This window comes from Schistocerca gregaria, chromosome 4 (assembly GCF_023897955.1).
Source record: "Schistocerca gregaria isolate iqSchGreg1 chromosome 4, iqSchGreg1.2, whole genome shotgun sequence".
Lineage (NCBI taxonomy): Eukaryota > Metazoa > Arthropoda > Insecta > Orthoptera > Acrididae > Schistocerca > Schistocerca gregaria.
In genome coordinates, this window is record NC_064923.1 from 767,715,936 (window position 1) to 767,740,927 (window position 24,992).

The 24,992-nt window shown below is 46.7% G+C and overlaps 1 protein-coding gene across 1 annotated transcript in view; it reads left to right on the forward strand.

Annotated features, from left to right (window-relative positions):
- LOC126267518 (WAG22 antigen-like) overlaps positions 1-24,992 on the forward strand; it is a 111,518-nt gene that overhangs the window by 80,639 nt on the left and 5,887 nt on the right. Inside the window, exons 3-4 of the mRNA XM_049972820.1 lie at positions 8,817-8,985; positions 20,890-21,278. Of these exons, the coding sequence (XP_049828777.1) occupies positions 8,817-8,985; positions 20,890-21,278 (558 nt within the window). The remainder of the gene's footprint in view (positions 1-8,816; positions 8,986-20,889; positions 21,279-24,992) is intronic.

Genomic DNA, 24,992 nt, shown 5'->3' on the forward strand with positions numbered 1-24,992 from the left:
GGGAAATGCTCCAAAAGTGAGTTGAACAGGAGACGTCACCAGGTGACGTACCTCGCCACATGTGCAGAGGCCGGGCTTGTCTATCCTACCCCGGCTCATAAGGGGCAGTGCTTTACATCACTCCACTGGGCTACTCTGTTATCATACACTGAGGCGACAAAAGCCAGCCAACCGGTGTGGCCGAGCGGTTCTACGCGGTACAGTCTGTAACCACGCGACCGCTCCGGTCGCAGGTTCGAATCCTGCCTCGGGCATGGATGTGTGTGATGTCCTTAGGTTAGTTAGGTTTAAGTCGTTCTAAGTTCTAGGCGACTGATGACCTCAGATGTTAAGTCCCATAGTGCTCAGAGCCATTTTTGACAAAAGCCATGCGGTACCTCTCAATACCACGTTGGACCGCCTTTTGCCCGACATAGTTCAGCAACTCAACGTGACAGGGACACATCAAGTTGGGTACTGAGCCATGCTGCCTATATAGACGTCCACAATTCCTAAAGTGTTGCTGGTGCAAGATGTTACGCACAAATTGACCTCTCAACTGTGTCCAATAAATGTCCGTCGGGACTCATATCGGCTGATCTATGTGGCCAAATCATTCGCTCGAATTGTGCGCAATGTTCTTCAAACCAATAGTGAACAACGGTAGCCCGGTGTCATAGCGCCTCCATAGTTCAATGGCCGCAAATATTTTCCAAGTACCTGAAAATAACCATTTCCAGTAAATGATCGACACAGTTTGACCAGAGGGCCCAGTACATTCCACGCAAACACAGCCAAGACCATTATGGAGACACCTCCAGCTTGCACAGTGCTTTGTTCATCACTAGGGTCTTTGGCTTCGTGGGCTCTGCGCCACTCTCGAACCGTAACCTCAGCTCTTACCAACTGAAATCGGGACTCATCTGAGCTGGCCACGACTTTCCAGTCGTCTGGGTTCGAACTGAATTGTCGCGAGGCGCTGCAAGTGCTGCCGTGCTATTAGCAAAGACACTCCCGTCAGTCGTTTGCTGCTGTAGGCCATTAGCGCCAAATTTCTCCGCTCTGTCCTAACGGATACGTTCGTCGTACGTCTCCCATTGATATTTACGGTTATGTCACGCAGTGTTCGTTGTCTGTTAGCGCTGTCAACACTCGGTCGTTAAGAGAAGACCACTACCCGCTACGTTATCCGTGGTCAGAGGTAATGCCCGAAATTTGGCATTCTCGGCGCACTCCTGACACTATACATCTCGAAATAATAAATTCCTTAACGACTTCCTGAATTAAATGTCCCATGCGTCTACCTGCAACTACCACTCCGTGTTCAGACTCTGCTAATTCCCGCCGTCCGACCACAATCACGTTTCAAACTTTTTCATGAATAACCTCAGTGCAAATGACAGCCCACAGAATGTATTGTTAGTTTATTATACCTTGTGTATGCGATACTACCGCCATTTGTGCATGTAGATGTCTGCATCCCATGACGTTCGCCATCTTAGTATAAATGCAAACCGATTTATCGTAGTACTGGATTACCACTGCGACGAGCCCTGGCGCATCGCGTCGACTAATGCAAGAACCAATGCAGAGTAGGCTGGTGGAGCGATGCACAACACTGATGGTACGGGCAAGGGTACGATCGCCAAGCCCAAAATGTGCAAGTGCCATTGGCTACGTCAACTGCTGACCTGGGGTATTTCCCGGCATTAGTGACTCCATCTCTCTTGCATCAGATTACTTGTCTCGGAGTCATCTACGTCGCTTTGGGTGTATTAAAAGATTTATAAGAATCACCCCATATACGATTCCACTATTGAGCTCAATGTTTCGCTGATTCTTCTCCACCAGGTGAAGCGAGTGCTTTTGTTCTGGAAGTGTCCAGTACGCGGCTTCCAACCGAACAGCGCGCATGCCTCAAGTCTTCACACAAAGCGTCACAACACTTGACGAGGGTGCCTGGGCCGTCGGTCGAAACACCGTGTCTGTTTTTGGTGCACGTCTTTCATTATGACACGGCCTCGACATCTGCTTGCAAGAAATGTCTCAATACAAGTGTCGCTGCTCGATCTGTCGGAAGTCAGCGTCGGACTTCATGGGAAATTTGATTCAAGGTAGATCATAATACATCAGGCGACTGAACCTACAAGCTAGCACATGGGGTTTTTGCTGTTAAAACGTTACGAGATTTGACTGCACTAACTGTCTGAGAGCGTCAAATTGATACGAAGTTTTCGGGTGAGGTCGTCGACATAGTGCGACGTTCACGAGATTCGCTCAATTCGTTTTTCGGTAACAACAGAACTCGCATGGAAAACCGATTGCTTTGCGTCATTGGAATTAAATTAGTACCAACACTAGGAAACGACAATACATGTGAGCAGGACAGAGAAATATTGAGGGTCTGAACGAGTGCGGACCTCGGGGTCTAATAACTGCCAACAAAGGCAGCTCTGTAGAACAACATTTACTAAAGTCGTTTGGACGAGACTTCAATGAAAAGTTTGTGCCTCAATCTGGAATGTGTGCGTAATTGCAGTAGCGCTCCGGAATGTGCTGCAAAATGGATAGATGCCTTGTATATATGGGGTTTAGTGCTTAATCAATGTTCGGTAGGAGTCGTAAATGGTGGTTTGCGGTGCTAAGTACATGGTAGTCTTCTTGCAATACTCACAAGGCTACTAGTACGTGTGGCCAGACATTTCATTGTTCATCAAGCACATTATACGCCCATTAAATACGTGGTGACAACGATCATCATTCAACGTTCCTTCTCTGTGTAATAAATCTGAGCGATGCTCGAAACCAACAGTAGTTCTGTGTAGTGAACCAAATATTCATCGGAGCGATGGACTCACTCGATTGTGACATCGCTGGTATAGCTCTCATTGTGGACTCACACAGTGTGCTCTTGAACTTAACGGATGGAAAGGCCATAGTTATTCGTCTGTGGTGTTGGTGATTGGCCAACGGTCTCGTTGGAGGAGTAACACCGATTCCTATCAGACCTGCTAAGTTAAGCTGTTTCGGGCTTGGGTGGGTAGACCGTATAGGTCTGCCGAGCGCTGTCGGCAAGCAGGGTGCATTCAGCCGTTGTGAGGCAAACTCAGGAGTTACTTGATTAAGAAGTGGCAGCTCCTATCTCGAAAACTGAAAATGGCCAGGAGAGTGGGCTGCTTACAATATGCCCTCCGTATCCGTATCCAATGACGCGTATCGGCTCAGGATGACACGGCGGTCGGTCAGCACCGTTGAGCCTTCCGAGGCCCGTTCCGTTGCCGTTTCTTATGAGAGCATTAAGCAATAGGACTCTGTGATACTCCATGGCTGTGGAGCCAAATAGTGTAAAGCGGTACTACAGTTCCTAGTCGTGATGTATCATACACCACGTAATATAGGCCTACGCTAAAATTTGGAAACGTGTGATAAGCTCCTATGGGACCAACTTGCTGAGGTCATCGGTCCCTAGGCTTACACACTACTTAATCTAAGTTAAACTAACTTACGATAAGGACAACACACTCACCCATGCCCAAAGGATCACTCGAACGTCCGACGGGGGCGGGTGGGAGGGGCAGGGGGAGTCGGGCGAACCATGGCAAGGCGGCCCGACAGCGAGGCTAAATAATTTTGTAACCAGTAATTTAATATTTTAAACAGCGTTATGAATGTAGGGAAGAGTATTATCAAACTGAGTACGAGACAGACTACTGGTCATTAAAATTGCTCCACCAAGAAGAAATGCAGATGAGAAACGGATATTCATTGGACAAATATATTATACTAGAACTGACATGTGATTACATTTTACGCAATTTGGGTGCATAGATCCTGAGAAATCAGTACCCAGAGCAACCTCCTCTGGCCGTAATAACGCCTGGGCATTGACTCAGAGCTTGGATGGCGTGCACGGGTACAGCTGCCCATGCAGATTCAACACGATACCACAGCTCATCAAGAGTAGTGGCTGGTGTATTGTGAGCCAGTTGCTCGGCCACCATTGACCAGACGTTTTCAATTGGTGAGAGACCTGCAGAATGTGCTGGCCAGGGCAGCAGTCGAACATTTTCTGTATCCAGAAAGGCCCGTACAGGACCTGGAACATGCGTTCATGCATTATCCTGCTGAAATGTACGGTTTCGCAGGGATCGAATGAAGGGTAGAGCCACGGGTCGTAACACATCTGAAATGTAGCGTCCACTGTTCAAAGTGCCGTCAATGCGAACAAGAGGTGACCGAGACGTGTAACCAATGGCACCCCATACCGTCACGCTGGGTGATACGCCAGTATGGCGATGAGGAATACACTCTGCCAATGTGCGTTCACCGCGATGTCACCAAACACGGATGCGACCATCATGATGCTGTAAACAGAACCTGGATTCATTCGAAAAAATGACGTTTTGTCATTTGTGCACCTACGTTCGTCGTTGAGTACACCATCGCAGGCGTTCCTGTCTCTGATGCAGCGTCAATAGCAACCGCAGCCATCGTCTCCGAGCTGATAGTCTATGCTGCTCCAAACGTCGTCAAACTGTTCGTGCACATGGTTGTTGTCTTGCAGACGTCCCCATGTGTTCACTCACTGATCGAGAGGTGGCTGCACGGTCTGTTAGAGCCATGGGGATAAGATGCCTGTCATCTCGACTGCTAGTGATACGAGGCCGTTGGCATCCAGCACGACGTTCCGTATTACCCTCCTGAGCCCACCGATTCCATATACTGCTAACAGTCATTGGATCTCGACCAACGCAAGCAGCAATGTCGCGATCCTACCTTGATCAATGTCGGAAACGTGATGGTACGCATTTCTCCTCCTTACACGAGGCATCACAAAAACGTTTCACCAGCCAACTCCGGTCAACTGCTGTTCGCGTATGAGAAATCGGTTGGAAACTTTCCTCATGTGGATGTCGCCACCGGCGCCAACCTTGTGTGAATGCTCTGAAAAGCTAATCATTTGCATATCACAGCATCTTCTTCCTGTCGGTGAAATTTCGATTCTGTAACACGGTCGTGGTGTAGCAATTTTAATGGCCAGTAGTGTAGTTCTGATGAGGGAGAATAAATAGTGATTTTGCCTCCCTGTTTCATAAGTAGTTTTAATCTAGGCGTCGCAGTATTCCTAAGGACAGACAACGTAGCATCTTTTGCCAACGTTACCTGGATGCGGTTTGGTGAGCCGTGGGGTCAGCCCAGGGCGCTCCCGCCCGTTGCCGGCATGGCAGACCTGCTGCCGAGACACTCTATCGAGTAGCTGAACTTGCACCACGAGGCGGAATGCACGCCTTTCCAGTCTTCCCACCGAGGAAATATCCCTGGTAGAATCGGGCACTGAACCGTGAAGAAACTTTTAATACCAAAGATCGCTTCAGTATGTTTATTCCTGATGACAGGTTTCAACAATTAAGACTGTCATCTCCCAATCTTCAAAAAAATTGTTGTTATACGTCCTGCGCCAAATGGTTCGAATGGCTCTGAGCACTATGGGACTTAACATCTGAGGTCATCAGTCCCCTAGAACTTAGAACTACTTAAACCTAACTAACCTAAGGACGTCACACTTATCCATGCCCGAGGCAGGATTCGAACCTGCGACCGTAGCGGTCGCGCGGTTCCGGACTGTAGCGCCTTGAACCGCTCGGCCACTCTGTCCGGCGTCGTCCTGCGCCATCATGACTGCACCACGCGTGGCGCGTCGACATTGTAGCATATTCCACACACGTTGGTTAAAAATAAGAACAGGTTTGCTAGAAAATGTATGTAACATGTCATGTAAAAGTAAACATGTGTAAAAATGTCCACTGTCACGCAATTCAAATTCTTACATGCATCAGTGGAATGTTATGTGTGTGGGCATCCATGGTTACACAAGGTACTTTTTAACTCTATTGTTTTCTTTGTGGGAAATCTTTTACAATTTTCAACAAACCGGTTTGGAATACGCTACATACTATCCACTACAACGTCAACACGGCATATTTGATGCAGTTATAATGAGACAGGACGTATAACGAGCTTCTCGAAGATCTTACATTCTTATCTGTTGAAACCGGTTATCAGGAATAAATGCGATCTTGGCTATTAAAAGCTGCTTCAAATCATTTACAGATTACTCCTTCGAATCTCCAATTACGAGAAAAATTTCAAGAGACCTGTGCTAGGATCCCCTGCAACGCAATTAATTAGCCACATTGACCGCTCAGATACAGAGGTGGATCGAGACATCAGAACACTATTATAATTTTTGTATTAGTGGAAATCATCCGCAACACTCAAACTACATCACGTCTGTTTGCCATTAGTTAAATGACGTGGCTGATTCGTTTCCGAGGACCTTGGTATCGTGCCTCGAGCATGTCTAGCTCTGGAACAACCGCTGGAGGTGCCTGTCGACGTGTTTCCATAACACAACTCCGTGTAGTCACAACAGCATTTTCTTACGCCCGCTGAGATTACAGTATTAATGGTGTGATAATGCGCAGTCTGGGAGCCTGCTATGACGAAAAGTTAAGAATCTCTCTGCAGTTGCTCATGGAAGATCTTTCCCTAATTTTCTTCAAACACTTGCCACAGCCGTGAAATTACATTTTCTACAACTCACCTTGGTGTCACAATTCCCGTAAATCATGTACCGCAGAAAAGTAAGTTCTTCCTACAGTTTCACTTAGTGTACTTCACCTGTCCAAGACAGAACATTCGTTGCAGATGATACAAGTATGAAGATATCCTTTCTGATGAGACGGTTTTGACCACTACATATACCACGCAGCCCTACTCTTTGATGTTTATAAATCTGTTACTGTGATCTTCGTTTTATCTTATACTTCACGTGGTCTTTGTGAAACATTTGACTGATCGTCACCTTATTATCGGTATATCTGCATACCAGTAATACTTAGAAACTGGACTCTGAAACTACAAGTACCAACACAGAAGTTTATGGACGTCATTGCACACAGTCCAAAAAGCACGATACAGTCAAGTGCTTAATTTTCACAGCTCATTGTGATGTATGTCGTGACGTATTTGTGTTGTTGCAGTGAAATTAGCACAAGGATTAGTTATAGCAGAAGCACAATAAATAAATTTATGGTATGTTGCACACGACAGAAAGTATACGTAATGAGATGCCACTGATCATGAAGACACGTTTTTTCGTCAAGTAGCCTAAGTGTGGGAGCCCATCGTTAGTTTGATAATTTCTCACCAGGAAGTCCGACTTCGAAGCCGATTCACTTCTTTGTAAATATTGCCTTGATTTCTCTCGAAGTTTATCTAATCAAGAAATGCTTGGAACTCTCTGAAACACGAAATCAATACGTACATCTTCCTGATCAGTTCAACGAGTTTAAGAAAAGAATTTTGAAAAGGAGCTTCAACACTAAAAAGAATGCAAAGTTTGGTATCGAGGCTACGTAGACATGACGTCTTCTTTTCGATATAGTCAACGTTTCTACAGTAGTTCATGGTCATCTTTGACAAAAGCTCCTCAAGTAAGCTGGAACTACGATAAGTATTCCAAAATATTTTTATGTCTTCTCCCTGAACTTAACGTCCCTCACCATATTTCTCCTACGTTTCTCTTACTACTGAAGACTGTATAATATCAAGGATAAGCTACAGCTCTGTCTCACTTCGTTCTCAAGCACCGCTTACTTCTCCTGTACTTCGACTCTTATTACTGCGTTCTGGTTCCAGTATAAGTTGTGAATATCAACTCGCTCCCTGCATTTTATTCCTGCTACCTCCAGAATTCGAAAGACTACATTCCCATCAACATTGTCCATACCTTTCTTTAATTCTACAAATGTGAACAGAGTAAGTTTACCTTTGTTTAGTCTACTTACTAAGCTGAGTCATAGGGTCTGTAATGTCTAGAGAACTGCAACATTTTTGCAGAATCCAAAATGACCTCCTCTGACGACCAGTGCTACAAGCCTTTTCATTTTTGTTAGTGATTTGCTACCATGGCTTACTGAACTGATGGTAGCCTCATATTGATACCTGCCAGCATTGCCTTCGTTGGAATTCCAATTACTACATTCATCTTGCTGTCTGTGGGTATTTCGCCAGTCTCACACACGAGTTTGTTACATCCCAGGAGAGATCTAGTTTTTTCATGCTATGTTCTCCCAAGGATCTCAGTAATTCCAGGGGAGTGTCGCCTGCTGCAGGTGAGTGATTTCAATTTAGGTTCTCTGTCGAGTTCTTCTCGCATTATCGTATCTCCCAAATCCCTTTCATCCACTTCCTCTTCCCTTTCCATAAAATTATCTTCAAGTTCGTTAACTTTCTGCAGCCATTCTCTCTTTTCTCCAAAAGCTTATTTTTTTAAATTTACTTAAATGCATCGTCTGTCTCTCCCAGAGTCATGCAGGCTTCCACAGATTCGTATATCTCCGCTATTTATTCCTCTTTTGCTTTTACTTTCTCTCAATCTCAGAAGAGGAAAAATAGGGTTTTTCATTCTACTGCCAGCAATTTTGTTGAGATTTTCTGTAAGACCTGCTGTTTTGCTTGATGCTTACTGGCGAGCTGCTGCTGAGAGAAAACTTCTTGCTGAGCCAGTTGGTTTCGCTGGTGTTCAATAACGAGCTGCTGCTAACAGGCAACTTTCTGGTGTACCTGTTGTTTTGTGTGGTGTTTACTGGCAAGCTGCCGCTGAGAGACAACTTTCTGCTGTACTTGCTGTTGTTACGTGTGGAGTTTACTGGCGAGTTGCTGCTGCTGAGAGGCGACTCTGTGCTGTATCTGTTGTTTTGCCTGGTGTTTACTGGCGAGCTGCCGCTGAAAGGCGACTCTGTGCTGTACCTGTTGTTTTGCCTGGTGTTTACCGGCGAGCTGCCGCTGGCGGCGGAGACGGACTCGCTGCTGCAGGCGGCGAGCCACGGCGCGGCGCCCACGGCGGAGCCGCTAACCAAGAGCAAGACGGTGCGCTGCTTCAAGCAGAACGTGCTGCGCGACGATGGCCGCAACTACGAGGTGGAGCACATACGCAAGGACGTGAGTACCTCCTCAGTCTGTTTCTCCCTGCCCACTCACTAGGTGAGGCCTCTTTGTGAGTCAAATAAACCCAACAGGAGAAATAAGACGTGTACTTTCCAGATCGGCAACCCAGCCTACGTCATCTGCCCTGGTGGCAGGTGATGTAAGTTGGGTTGCATATGTTCAGGTGAATGAAATACGGTGCATCTCTGCAGTGCCGGAGTTTGGATTGCAATTTATAGACGTCGGATTGTGGATCTCGTATTTTCAAAGAAACAATAAGGGCACAGGCCGGCCGCTTTGGTCGAGCGGCTCTAGACTCTTCAGTCCGAAACCGAGCTGCTGCTAGGGTCGCAGCTTGGAATGCTGCCTCAGGCATGGATGCGAGTGATGTCCTTAGGTTAGTTAGGTTTAAGTACATTACTGGCCATTAAAATTGCTACACCAAGAAGAAATGCAGGTGATAAATGGATATTCATTGGACAAATATATTATACTAGAACTGACATGTGAATACATTTTCACGCAATTTGGGTGCATATATCCTGAGAAACCAGTCCTCAGAACAAACATCTCTGGCCGTAATGACGGCCTTGATACGCCTGGTCATTGAGTCAAACAGAGCTTGGATGGCGTGTACATGTACAACTGCCCATGCAGGTTCAACACGATACCACAGTTCATCAAGAGTAGTGACTGGCGTATTGTGAAGAGCTAGTTGCTCGGCCACCATTGACCAGACGTTTTCAATTGGTCAGATATCTGGAGAACGAGCTGGCCAGGGCAGCAGTCGAAAATTTTCTGTATCCAGAAAGACCCGTACAGAACCTGCAACATGCGGTCATCCATTATCCAGCTGAAATGAAGGGTAAGTCGCGGGTCGTAACACATCTGTAATGTAACGTCAACTGTTCAAAGTGCGGTCAATGCGAACAAGAGATGACCGAGACGTGTAACCAATGGCACCCCATACCATCACGCTTGGTGATAGGCCACTACGGCGATGACGAATACACGCTACCAATGTGTGTTCACCGCGATGTCGCCAAACACAGATGCGACCATCATGATGCTGTAAACAGAACCTGGATTCATCCGAAAAAATGACGTTTTGCCATTCGTGCGTTCAGGTTCGTCGTTGAGTACACCATCGCAGGTGTACGTGTCTGTGATGCAGCGTCAAGGCTAACCGCAGCCATGGTCTCCGAGCTGATAGTCCATGCTGCTGCAATCGTCATCGAACTGTTCGTGCAGATGGTTGTTGTCTTGCAAACGTCCCCATCTGTTGACTCAGGTATCGAGACGTGGCTGCACGATCTGTTGCAGCCATGCGGATAAGATACCTGTCTTCCGTATTACACTCCTGAACCCACCGATTCCAAATTTTGCTAACAGTCATTGGATCTCAACCAACGCGAGCAGCAATGTCGCGATACGATAAACCGCAATCGCGATAGGCTACAATCCGACCTTTATTAAAGTCGGAAACGTGATGGTAAGCATTTCTCCTCCTTACACGAGGCGTCACAATATCGTTTCACGAGACAACGCCGGTCAACTGCTGTTTGTGTATGAGAAACCTTTCCTCGTGTCAGCACGTTGTAGGTGTCGCCACCGTCGCCAACCTTGTGTGAGTGCTCTGAAAAGCTAATCATTTGCATATCACAACATCTTCTTCCTGTCGGTTAACTTTCGCGTCTGTAGCATGTGATCTTTGTGGTGCAGCAAATTTAATGGCCAGTAGTGTAGTTCTAAGTCTAAAGGACTGATAACCTCAGTTATTAAGTCCCACAGTGCTTAGAGCCATTTGAACTATTTGAATAAGCGCGCAGCGATACTGCAGTGATATTCTGTACCCGTTCATAGGAGAACTTGTGTTAAGTTAAATACTGAACAGTTATTTTCAACAAGATGGCACAACCGCGCATACAGCTCACGTTTCAATGTCACTGCTCGCTGATCGTTTTGGTGATCGCATGACTTCACAGGGACTTTCGCCTCCATGATCACCTGACCTAACACCACCTGACTTTTTCTTCTGGGGAGCAGCAAAAACAACTTTCTACAAAAACCGTCCAAAATCCATCGGTGAATTGAAAACTGCAATATCCACTTTCACTGCTTGTGTTGCAGAATAAATGTTACAGTTTGTATTTGGAAACATGATTAGACGAATTGAATTGTGTGTTCAACAAAATGTGGGACACTTTCAACATTTAATGTGAAAATTTGTAAGTGAAAATGAATATTCGATAAATTAATAACTTGCATTTCACTGAGTTACATTTCGGTATATTCACTGCGGCGTACAGCACCCGCGGCTAACGATCATACAGCACTGCGTACAAACTTTTTGAACACCCTGTATTTTCTAAATCAGAATTATCTTGTCACTCCAGTATAAATCCACTGAAAAAATAAATTTTCGGTGTTTGCTGTGTAGCCTACGTGCTGGCGTTGTCAATGTCGCGGACAGAAAAGTACACTCCTGGAAATGGAAAAAAGAACACATTGACACCGGTGTGTCAGACCCACCATACTTGCTCCGGACACTGCGAGAGGGCTGTACAAGCAATGATCACACGCACGGCACAGCGGACACACCAGGAACCGCGGTGTTGGCCGTCGAATGGCGCTAGCTGCGCAGCATTTGTGCACCGCCGCCGTCAGTGTCAGCCAGTTTGCCGTGGCATACGGAACTCCATCGCAGTCTTTAACACTGGTAGCATGCCGCGACAGCGTGGACGTGAACCGTATGTGCAGTTGACGGACTTTGAGCGAGGGCGTATAGTGGGCATGCGGGAGGCCGGGTGGATGTACCGCCAAATTCCTCAGCACGTGGGGCGTGAGGTCTCCACAGTACATCGGTGTTGTCGCCAGTGGTCGGCGGAAGGTGCACGTGCCCGTCGACCTGGGACCGGACCGCAGCGACGCACGGATGCACGCCAAGACCGTAGGATCCTACGCTGTGCCGTAGGGGACCGCACCGCCACTTCCCAGCAAATTAGGGACACTGTTGCTCCTGGGGTATCGGCGAGGACCATTCGCAACCGTCTCCATGAAGCTGGGCTACGGTCCCGCACACCGTTAGGCCGTCTTCCGCTCACGCCCCAACATCGTGCAGCCCGCCTCCAGTGGTGTCGCGACAGGCGTGAATGGAGGGACGAATGGAGACGTGTCGTCTTCAGCGATGAGAGTCGCTTCTGCCTTGGTGCCAATGATGGTCGTATGCGTGTTTGGCGCCGTGCAGGTGAGCGCCACAATCAGGACTGCATACGGCCGAGGCACACAGGGCCAACACCCGGCATCATGGTGTGGGGAGCGATCTCCTACACTGGCCGTACACCTCTGGTGATCGTCGAGGGGACACTGAATAGTGCACGGTACATCCAAACCTTCATCGAACCCATCGTTCTACCATTCCTAGACCGGCAAGGGAACTTGCTGTTCCAACAGGACAATGCACGTCCGCATGTATCCCGTGCCACCCAACGTGCTCTAGAAGGTGTAAGTCAACTACCCTGACCAGTAAGATCTCCGGATCTGTCCCCCATTGAGCATGTTTGGGACTGGATGAAGCGTCGTCTCACGCAGTCTGCACGTCCAGCACGAACGCTGGTCCAACTGAGGCGCCAGGTGGAAATGGCATGGCAAGCCGTTCCACAGGACTACATCCAGCATCTCTACGATCGTCTCCATGGGGGAATAGCAGCCTGCATTGTTGCGAAAGGTGGATATACACTGTACTAGTGCCGACATTGTGCATGCTCTGTTGCCTGTGTCTATGTGCCTGTGGTTCTGTCAGTGTGATCATGTGATGTATCTGACCCCAGGAATGTGTCAATAAAGTTTCCCCTTCCTGGGACAATGAATTCACGGTGTTCTTATTTCAATTTCCAGGAGTGTAGTTCATCATAGGCGACGTAAATTTAGTTGTAGCCTCTATCTATGTGTTTTATGTCTTTTACCTGGTTACGTACACGATTAATCTGTTAACAGTAGACAGTCATAGAGACGGTGCATTGTTGAGCTCTAATCGAAGGTAAATAAGGAAGACGTTTAATGCAGTTGAAGGATTCATTCATGTTACAAAAAATACATAGTAACAGCTGGTGTCCTCCGGTCTGCTCAAGATGGAAGCAACGTTCAACCTCTCCTCTATAATCAGTGTTCCAGCCATTGCAAACGGATGTTATGGGCACATTCCGGGATCATGACTTTGCAGATATTACGTCTTTGTTTGTATGCACAGAGGATAGGGAAACAATCTACAATGGCTTGTCGTGCACAATAAAACAGTTCCAAATCCATTCTAAAATAGTGTGCAGTGCACCATAAAATAGTTCTCAAGCTATGTCTTGGATTGACGTTACAGATTTTCAGTAATTTCGCCACACATAGGAGTGCATCACTTTATAGTTTCACAATCTTTCCTGAAACATAGTGAGCTAAATTTTTTGTTCTTTCAATGTTGTGGAATTACATTTGAATACTAGTAATTCCACAAGAGCGGGACAATTAAGCTCATGGTTACTTTACGATAACGTTTGTTTCACTTACAGGATTTTTTTCTACAGCTACTTAAGGATTTTAATTCCAACAAAAGTCATCTAAGGGATAGATTTCCTCAGTTTATCTTATAATGTGAATCGTTTGATGTGCCCCATCCCCCCAAGAAGTGAAACACATTTAGGATATATTACAATAAATGTTCATGCTCGCATTAATTTTTCCGAGGCAATTTGCCGTGTTCAGAGCGTTTTTCGGAGACGAATGGTACTCATCTTGTGTGGGCTGACGATCACCTTACGTGTAACTCGAAGATACCACCATCAACAACACAGCATGCCAACGCATGTCCTGTAATACTTCATTGGGTACCATCCAACACTCAGAGGTCTCTGGTGGTGAAAAAAATGACACGGCCATTTTGTACGTTTCAATATGTTTTCTGTTCGACCACAACCCTATCACGTTGTATTGTCATGGTTTATTTATATCTTGTTTTATGTTCTACACTTCGAATAAGCTACATCGAATTCCGCACTTAACTTTTGCAGTAGTAGCCCGGTTTGAATCTGTTCGTGCATAAGGTAGGGAGAATCCATATAGGTAAGCACTTTCTTTAGACTCGCTTAATTTCCCATCAGGGCAACTAAACGAAATGTGTGACATGGTCAGTCGTACTGCGTGATGTGGCGCAGTTTATGAGACACTGGACTTACATTCAAACGAACGGCAGTTCAAATCTCCGTCTGGCCATCAAAATCTAGGTTTTACTCAGTCGAATACGTTGAATGCTGTGATGATATTCTTTAAAAATTCCTTCACCATAGCTGCCAAAAATGAATGTGTAAGCTGTCCCAGATGACGTTATGGTCACTGACACGTCAAACCCTAATCTTAATTCCTTTTTTGATACCGTGAAATATTAATTCCCTAAGTACACTTCTAACAGTACAGGGTGTGCATTAAGTCGGAGAACACTTTAAATGGTTTATTGTACAAAAACCAAACATTGTACAGATATCATACATATGTCATTTTGGAGAGAAACCCTTAAGGTATTTACTTTATTTTATTTATTTATTTCCCGTGTGTACCTCCTCAGCGTAGTTCGGTAATTTGCCGACAGTCAGCGCTAGTCGAAAACGGGGCGAGTTCAGGTGCAGAGTGAGCTGTTTCATGAAATGCCGTCCCGAGCTCCAGATCTCTCTCCGTGTGACTTTTTTCTGTGGGGACGCCTCTACCACGTGATGTAGCAGAGCTCCGTGAGAGAACACGGGAAGCGACTGCCACAGTCGACGATGCCCTGCTGGGACGGGTTTGACAAGAATTCGATTACCGTATTGACGTCTCCCGGGTCACACATGGTTCGCATATCGAGTGTTTGAAAAAAATCTTTCAGAGTTTCTCCTCAAAATCCAATATTTACGACATCTGTGCAATGTTTAGTTTTTGTGCAATAAACAATTGTTCTAGGACTTCATGTGCACCCTTAATTAGCATTTAAATGACATGATAAGCGTATCTGGATCACTTTCATATTTACAAAATAAACTCAAAAATTCTAAGTCTTGGTCACATTGCGGTATATTTAAAAAAACAATGCGTTTTATCTTTGGAATTATCGACAGTCGTAAAAAAGAGCAGCAAATCTGCGGACGTATAGTCGTCCTGAGTCGCAGCTCTTTATAATGAGTTGAGAGGTCGAACTGGTTATCCGTTTAAATACACAAAAATGTTTATTCAGATTATCAGTTCACTTTGGCTGATACAGAGGTCCAAGTGAGCTCATCTCATGAAAGAACTCAGCTCCTGTCGGTTTGGCGAGAATCGCGAAACTGTAGTACTACCCAAAAACACAGCACTCCAAAATACAACTGAGTGTAGAATACTACCGGTAAGGGTCCCGAATGATACCCAGAGATGGATTCCATTCAGGTATGGAGACAGGTTGTAAATTGTCCCGGGTGTGAAGAAACAAGAGCTACATTAGTGCCCCAAGTGACAATTACAGTGGAAGAACTGAAATAATACGACAAATTCTTGAGTTTCGTAACTAGTAGGTAGTTAAATTTCCATTTGCATTCGCTTATCAGTCGAACTTCACTTGTAGTGCCTTAAAGTGCAATTATATTTAAAAAATAAGACAAGAATTGATCTATCTAACATAGCTCGAAATTACGACAATTTCAATGTTAAGATTGTCGTTTGTGGAAATAGTTCGATGATTTATTTAAAATATTCCAGTACAACATTAAATGTCACAACGATACACTCCCTGACAAAAAAATAAAAAAATAAAAATAGAAATACCGTGAAGTGGAGGAGGGAACCGAAACTTCACGGCTTGGCAGGATACGTGATGTTATTTCTGTCATCACAAAATCTGGATAAATTTACAAGAAACTTGTCAATACGAGCGCACGTATCAGAACGACATTGGACCTTCTCTGCCCTGGATACATGCACTTACTCAGTTGGCATGGTTTTCACAAACCCGTTATATTCTCTCGTGAGGCAAGAAGCCTCTCAACGGCCGTTCTAACTGGTCTTTGATATCCTCGATACTGGCTCTGAAATACAGCTTATGTCCGAACAGGTGGACACATGATCCATGGGAGACATATCTAGGGATCAACATCATGCAGACAGTTCATAGAGACACTTACCATGTGTGGACGAGCATTGAAAAATGGCGCCGTGATACTGCTCATGAGGAATAACTCGTGAAGACACATTATAACTGTGACATACCATACCATACCATACTCAGTCACTACCAGCTGTGGACTGAAGTCAAACCCGATGACTGCGTAGAGGTTGCTATCACCTTGGACCATTGCATCTTGCGAATCTCAGTGCAGAAAAAATAGTGCAACATACGTACAAGGCCTTCCACTGTCCTTGTGTCATTGTAGCAGGAAGATTTGGATCGGGTTCTGCTGTCCGATAATAGTACATTCCTCACACATTACAATGACACTCTTTCATCACACAATGTCGTTACAACTGCAGCTGTCTGTTTCTTCTCTGCGTTTACCATCCACAGTAAAAAATGCATGCCGTGTCACATAGATGTCTGAACTTCACAATCTTCTGAGTTTCCTGTTCCATAGTTAATAGAAACTATAAAATAACACTCGATTGTAATGGAGCAGCTGTCCGTCACTATAAAGTGTACGTTCATCAAAATTTTTCAGCGAGACCACGTTGTTTCTCGTACCGGCAGAAGGAAAAGGAGCTCATAGGTTCCTGGATTGAAATACAGTATGACTGTTTACAATACTCAACTGTTCAAAATATTCACACCCCTCCGAATCATAATGATGCAATCGCTACATCCTTGTTGTAGCTTTTCTAATCTATTTAAACGCAGCCTGTCAGTTCAGAAAGTTTCGAGATTCGATTAATAAAAGATAGAGAAAATTTAATACGATATTTTTAATGCTTTAGCCGTTCTACACAGTCTCTTCGACCCTAACTCCACCCCCTGAAATAGAAGGTTCGCACAACTACGTCAAACCGTCAGTAATTATTCTCTGTGGGAGGTTGTTCAACTCACGCGTCACATTCGCTTGAATGTTGTCAATCTCACCGCCAAAGCGTTGACGCTTCGTGTCAGTTCCTGGATTTTTCGTTTTGTGGTGGGGTCGTATTGTGACACGAAGTGTCGTCACCCGAGTTAATTTTTTCCGGAAAATAATTGTCCGCGTTTTCCGTTTCAATCAAGTCGCGGCAGGCGTGTATGCTGTTTTAGTTTTTGAGGCAAGTTGTATGGAAAGCTTTGCACACACTTTTCCCTTCTTCAAAACGCTGTGGAGATTATCTCCAACACTTGATGTTAATACACTGAAGTCTGTGGCACAGGAACATTGACTCCCTACGGCCGCACGTCCACTACTTAACACGGCCTGCTCACAGCTGACTGGTCCAATGTACAAATTGCTGTCGACACTTGTTATTTCAAGCTGCCACCGTAGTTACTGCTCTGACGTCTATATTATACCAAAATATCGTTATTGGTACTTTTTGGACAGACGGTGTAAACCCAAGATCTAAGGGCCTAGGTCAGGCGAATGGGTGATGGTCGACTTACTCGAAACGCAGGACAGGCACAACTTGAGATACATGTAAAGGTTTATTGTTCTACACCAAAAAATATATGGTTCAAATGGCTTTGAGCCCCGTGGGACTTTGAGGTCATCATTCCCCGAGAACATAGAACTACTTAAACCTAACTAACCTAAGGGCATCACACACATTCATGCCCGAGGCAGGATTCGAACCTGCGACTGTAGCGGTCATGCGGTTCCGGACTGAAGCGCCTAGAACCGCTAGGGCACAGCGGCCGGCCCAGAAAAGATACCTTTGGTCAGTTTTCCAATTTCTTGTTAATTGCATCCAGCTTACGGATAAGGCTCGAGTTCTGATACAGTCCTTAGGTAGGTAGTCCACAATCTGAATGACGTTTTTGTCCTTGAAAGTAGACGCCACCAATGCTTTTGCCGGTTTCTGGGTGCAGAATTTCTTCGTCCGCGGGGACAGACTATGGCGCCAATGGAGCCATATTTCATTCTGAGCCACTAATCTAGGTAAAAGAATGTTATAAAACTTAGAGACAGGCTAAATAAATTCTCGATCTCTCAAGTTCCGGCTTCTTGTGCTAGCTGTTCAGTCATCTCGGGACTCACTTCGCTGAAAAGTTCCTCGCGTGTAGAACACTATTAATAATGAAATCAGCATGCTCTCAGGAGATGTTCTGTACCTTGGATACCTTTCTGACGAATACTTGCCGGGCCTACAGAGCCAGCTAGCGGACAGTGTAGTTTGTTGCCACGTCTAGTGATTTCGTGGGCCACCCACTGCAGGGTTCAACTATGAAATGCCTTGTCTCAAAACGAGACACTCGGGAAGAACTGTACTCTTGTGGTGTTTGCGAAATCTCAGTATGATTGTTCTTGATGGACTTTACCTGGAGGATATCTCAGACTCTATCTGAAACTGAGAGTAGTTGTAAGAACGGGAAACATGTGTTATCTGGGCATTTACACAAGAAGATACCAAACTTTGGGTGGTACCAAATTGCTTTGTTATAATTTTCCAACTGGAAGTGGCGATTGCTGTTGAGCGGTAGGGCCAGGCCACATAAACAACATTCACAGTTAACAACTACAATTTTACTAACTTTAGTTTAGCCAAATAAAATTTTATCTTTAAAATTCAAAATCCTTACAAGCACGGGCAACCGCCTTATTCAAATAACAACATTAATCTATAACCAAGCATTAAGTGACTTACATGATAATTAGATTCTATACACAGTAAAGGAGACTACAATAATGAGGTAAAGTTTAATGGATATCATAATTTTTTTAAATAAAATACAAACAGATACACCCCTTCCTGACAGATTTTCAAAACAGGTAACGTCACATAGGCACGGGCTAATTCAAGTAGCAGAAGGGGGGCCCACTGGACCCAGACCAGAGGCGGCTATGGCCGTGCGGTACTAGGCGCTACAGTCTGGAGCCGCGCGACCGCTACGTTCGCAGGTTCGAATCGTGACTCGGGCATGGATGTGTGTGAGGTCCTTAGCTTAGTTAGGTTTCATTTGTTCTAAGTTCTAGGCGACTGATGACCTCAGAAGTTAAGTCGCATAGTGCTTAGAGCCATTTGAACCATTTTTGTTCGGTACGTGAGTGGTCAGCGCGATGGACTGTTAATTCTAATGAGCCGGGTTCGATTCCCGGCTGGGTCGGAGATTTTCTGCGCTCATGGACTGCGTGTTGTGTTTTCCTAATCATCATCATTTCATACCCATCGACGCGCAAGTCGCCGAAGTGGCATCAAATCGAAAGACTTGCAGGAGGAGAGCTGCCCTCGTCACACGACATTTTTTAACCATTTTTGAACCAGAGGCGGCTGGGCCCAGAACCCACAGCAAGCGGGCGAGCTGGACAGGGTGCCGCACACAGTACACTGTAACACACTGGAAGAAAAGGTGTTAGAGCCCGTGATACTATACAATTTAAGAGAAAGGAGGGGCGGGAGGGGGGCGGGGGGAGAAACGCAAACATTAATACCTCAACGATGTATAAAATGATAGCCTATTTCACAAACATTGAAATAAAATAGTCAAGGGTGAATCAACAACCAATGCCCTTGACGTAACAAAGGACGAGGGCGAAGACCATAATACGAAGTCAGATTACAAATTTAGACTACACTAGTAGGTTAACATATGATCACTGAAACTGAAGAGCTCACTTAAATTACCCCTTAACAAGATACTGATAAACTAAGGTTACCGATTCACTGTTTACGAGTGAACAAGTAATGCAATTAGATAACACCGAACGTACAGATTCAATAATAAGCCTGTGCTTTGAACCAACTATACCAACGTCCACACAGCTCACTGTACCAGGAAAAATATTACAGTTTCACCATACTGGCTGTTGCCGTCCGCCACTCCGAACAGCAATAGCACCAGAATGAGATTTTCACTCTGCAGCGCTGATATGAAACTTCCTCGCGGAATAAAACTGTGTGCCGGACCGAGACTCGAACACGGGACCTTTGCCATACGCGGGCATGTGCTGTACGAACTGAGCTACCCAAGCACGACTCAAGGCCCGTCCTTACAGCTTTAATTCCGCCAGTACCTAGTCTCCTACCTTCCAAACTTCACAGAAGCTCTTCTGCGAACGTAGCAGAACTCAGCTAGTTCTGCAAGGTTCGCAGGAGAGCTTCTACGAAGTTTGGAAGGTAGGAGACGAGGTACTGGCAGAAGTAAAGCTGTGAGGACAGGGCGTGAGTCGTGCTTGGGTAGCTCAGTTGGTACTGCATACGCCCGCGAAAGGCAAAGGTCTCGAGTTCGAGTCTCGGGCGAACACACAGTTTCAATCTGCCAGGAAGTTTCACCAATAGTACCAATTAATATACCTCGCCTGCTCGGACTGTATCACATCACCAGAATCCAGATAGACCAAATGGTTTATGAAATGCCTTACAGATCCAAATCAGGGCCGCACAACTCGATTCAGGTAATGTGGCCGAGTCCAGTTGCCACACTACAAGCCAGGTCCGGTCTCACAAACGTGTCAGACACACCACAGCCTCTGCGCCGTGTCCCGGCCTGCGCAGCCACGCTCGCCTCCGTTTGTCCCGCGCCGCGCGGTTCTCCGGCTGCCCCTCTCTATCGCCACACGCTCGTCGCGGCCAAAACCACGTCAAACAGCCGAACCGAAAGGTCACACCACGCCGACCCGATCGATCAATCGATACGAGGCGGCACGGCTCACCTCGTAGGTTCAGATCAAAATGTACGCGCAGTACCGCCTGCAATAGACTGGTAGAGTCGTGTTGCGAGATGCTGGCAGCGTGTGACCGGTTGCCGCGCTGCTGCCCCTGCAGGAGGACGTGGTGGAGTCGGTGCAGCGGTCGGGGCGCGACCTGCGGCTCTCTGCTGACGCGGCGGTGCCGCCGGGCTGCGTGGTGGTCACCAGCGTGCGCCAGGACGAGGGTGAGGGCGGCGGGGGCGGCGGCGGCGGCGGCGGCGGTCAGCACCACGACATGACGCTCGCCCACTTCCCGGAGTACCCGCAGTACGGCGGGGGCGGCGGGGGCGGCGGGCTTCACGTCGGCGACGTGGTGCTGCCGCAGCTGCCCTACCCCGTCCAAGGAGTCTCCCTCAGCGGCGGCGTCGGAGGCGGCGGCTTCGAATACGGGGGCGGCGGAGGCGCAGGTGGCGGCGGAGGGCAGATCTCTGACGTGCTGCTGCCGCGGCCCGGAGGCGGATACGGGTAGCTACCTGCTACGTCGTCTGTCCATAGGAATACTGTCACACCTAGATTAAAACTACTTAGGAAACAGGGAGGCAAAATCATTAGTTATTCTCCCTCATCAGAACTATTTATAGTAATAAAGTCATGTTCATGAAAAACAGCCGTCACGGTTCGTGCGGCTGTGACCGTCGGAGTTTGAGTCCTCTCTCGGGCATGGTTGGGTGTGTGTTGCTCTTAGCGTAAGTTAGTTTAGGTTAGATTAAGTAGTTATAGGCCTAGGGGCCCATCAACTCAGCAGTTTCGTCTCATAATCCTTACCACAAATTTCCGTCGTTTCACCACATCTCACGTGTTTCCGATTGGCGGCAAGTCTGGTGATCTGGAGAGCCAATACGAAAAGCCGTCATCCTGCGGCTCCAAGAAGGCACGTGCTCGTGCAACAACACGTAGTAGTGCACTGTCTTGCTGAAAAATGACGTCTGGAGTGTCGTGCATACGGCTACCGGACGCAGGATCTCATTCGTGTAAGTCACACTGCTCACAGTGCCCCAGATACCGTAAGGCCTTGAGTTGGCGCTGTATGTCTTGTGCGAGTGCAGTCACTTAATGCCACTCCCCCTATCGTTGACGACCAAAATACGGCCGTCATTTTGTAACAAACAGAACCTGTATTCGTCTGAAAACACTATCTGATGCCATTCCTGGCCCCAGTGATGTCGTTACACACACAACTGTCGTCTGACATTTTTCTGCACATTCCTCAAAGGTAGGCGGAGAAGTGGACAACGCGCATTTAAGTCTTGGCTTAATAAACGGCGACGGAGTGTCACCTCTTTTAGTACACGATGTCTTACACTCTTCCAATACTGTGCCACAGCCGAGGAGAACGCAGATCTGTCCTGCAATGCCATTCGGATGAGGTATCGATCTTCTCGGCGATTGGTCTGTATGGTGCGACCTGACCCATCTAGTCGTGTTCTACGACCTTTCGTGAAGTATTCTGCGTACACCAGGTACACTGACGAAACACCTCGACCCACATGAGCAGCAAATTCCCGGATAGATGCATCACATTCTCTCATGCCAATAACGCGCCATCTTTCAAACTCACAAATCTGTCGGTAGAGTTTGCGCATACATCTGCGAGGCGACCTGCACGTCTGCTCAAGTCACACTGGTCCATTACCTTCGGTTTGGAGCGACAACGAGAGCCACAGGCACATTTTGCAAGTAGATGGTTGACCTTGAGCCCGGGTGCCGAAATGGTTCTTTTGCACAACAGACTACATGTCCTGTCGATATGAACGTGCTATCTGTAGTCGTTCAAGGTGCTCTGTTTTTTCTGAACACGAGTGTGTGTGAAAGAGATCCTCCGCAAAGACTGCCACCTTAACGTTGGTAGGTAGGTTTGTTGGTCGTAGTGGTCCACTAAGCTATGCTGCCAGGAGCAACGCTCACGGTAGGGTCACCCATGCCAGATTGGTAAGTTCACGACATTCCAGACAGTGTGTAGTCATCCTAGGAGACTCACTTCTTGGAGGTAAGTGGGCGGCAACCACGTGGGCCCTTAGCTAAGTTCGACATTACTTCCTCTTATTTGTGGCAGCATTCCTCTGTTTTCTTTTCTATCGGCCTTCCTTGTCTAACTCTTGTTTCTTCGACCCGAAAGGTATTAGGTTTGCAGGTAGACGGTGTCTTTCATTTTATTATTCTATCTCAAACGGTGGGATACTGGAGCAGATGCACCTCTGTACAGTGGAGTCGTCGGAATTCTGATAAAATCTCATGATGCACCGAGCAAGTAGTCTCAACGGTGAAAAATTGTATCGAAATGCCAAAAGACGCAGAGGATCGACACTTGGTGCAGAGACTGGCAGCTCAGCCTCAACACAAGCAATTGTAGAGTATGGTACGTAAGTAAGATGCAAACACCTTTTATAATATGTTTACAGGATTACAGAGAATCACTGGAAGCAACCATACGCACAAAATATATAGAAGCGTGCGGTCGGTGCGGTTTAAGATGGAACGACCACATAAAACTTCTTAGAGGAGTGTTAGTCCCCCAAGGCACTCGAAGAACTTCTTTGAAGTTTGGGAGGTAGGAGATGAGATAGTGGAAGAAGTGAAGCTGTGAGAACGTGCAGGGGTAGCTCAGTCGGTATAGCACTTGGCCACAAAAGGCAAACGTCGCAGCTTCGAGTCTCGGTCTGCACAAAGTTTTAATCTGCAGGATCTTTCACGTAAAACTGATGACAGTTAACGCAGATAAAAGACTCAGATTCACTGCAGGAATGCTCAGGAAGATAATCCACCCCTCGCTCGGTGACTAGACGACTACTTGATATTGCACCTCGGTCTGGTATTAGTACCAGACAGGATTGATAGAGGAGATAGAGAAGGTTCAATGAAGAGCACTGTGTTTCGTTACGAGTTAGTTTAGTAAGCGCGAAAACAGCAGAGAGAGCCAACTCCACTGGCAGACGCTGCAAGAGAGGCGTTCTGCATCACTGTCTGGATGACTGTCAAAATTCCGAGAGCTTAAGGTGCTGGAAGAGTAAAGCAATGTATTGCTTCCTCCTGCGTATAGAAAAATACCATTATGGTAGAGTGCAGGCCATTCGAGCTCACACAGAGGCTTTCCAGCAATCGTTCTTTCCGGGAAGCATTCGGAACTGGAATAGGAAAGAGGAGAAGTGTACTGAGAGTGGTACACAAACTGCAAGGTGGCTTGAGGAGTAAAGACGCAGTTGTGTATTACGGTCAAAAGGACACACTACAGTACCTGTCAGAAGAAGTCGAAACTATCGAAAACGTAAAGAAGAAACCGGAAAACAAAAACAAAAACAATTAATTCCACAGTAACTTCAGAGACAGTGTTACATGTAAAAATCGTAACGACGCACACCAGCTGACGCCACAGGCAGCATCAGTCCTGTACGCTAACACGGCACAACTACGTCTTTATCTGTTTCGAACATTATTATAAGCAGTTAATATGAACGGTCGTGCTGAAGTGGATATATCGCTTCCTACCCGGTCATAGGTGTAGAAGCGCCGTCGGGCGTGGCCTCTACGCCGTTGGATGACCGTCCACTTACGCCGCGGGTTCAAAATGGTTCAAATGGCTCTGAGCACTATGAGACTTAACTTCTGAGGTCATCAGTTCCCCTAGAACTCAGAACTACATAAACCTAACTAACCTAAGGACATCAAACACGTCCTTGCCCGAGGGAAGATTCGAACCTGTGACCGTAGCAGCAGCGCGGTTCCAGACTGAAGCGCCTAGAACCGCTCGGGCACTCCAGCCGGCGCGCTGCGGGCTACTGACAATTTTCGCCTTGCCTCTACAGCACAGTGGACCTGAGAGTGGAGAGTGGTATCATAAAGTCCCCGGTCACGCATTCTTTGTGCCAATGTCCTCGATTAAATTCCAGGTCACTCCATGAAAAGAGAGCGTGTGACACAGCTGACAGTGATCCATCAGTCGAATGGCGACGCAAAGTTGAGCGCTTCCGTTGGTGCTAATCGCGAAGAGTGGGCTGTCTGCTGGCGCCCGGTTCCACCCTCTGTCTTTGTCATTACGTCCTACACGGCCGGCCGCAGTGGCCGAGCGGCTCTAGGCGCTTCAGACGGGAAACGCTCAACCGCTACGGTCGCAGGTTCGAATCCTGCCTCGGGCATGCATGTGTGTGATGTCCTTAGGTTACTTGGGTTTAAGCAGTTCTAAGT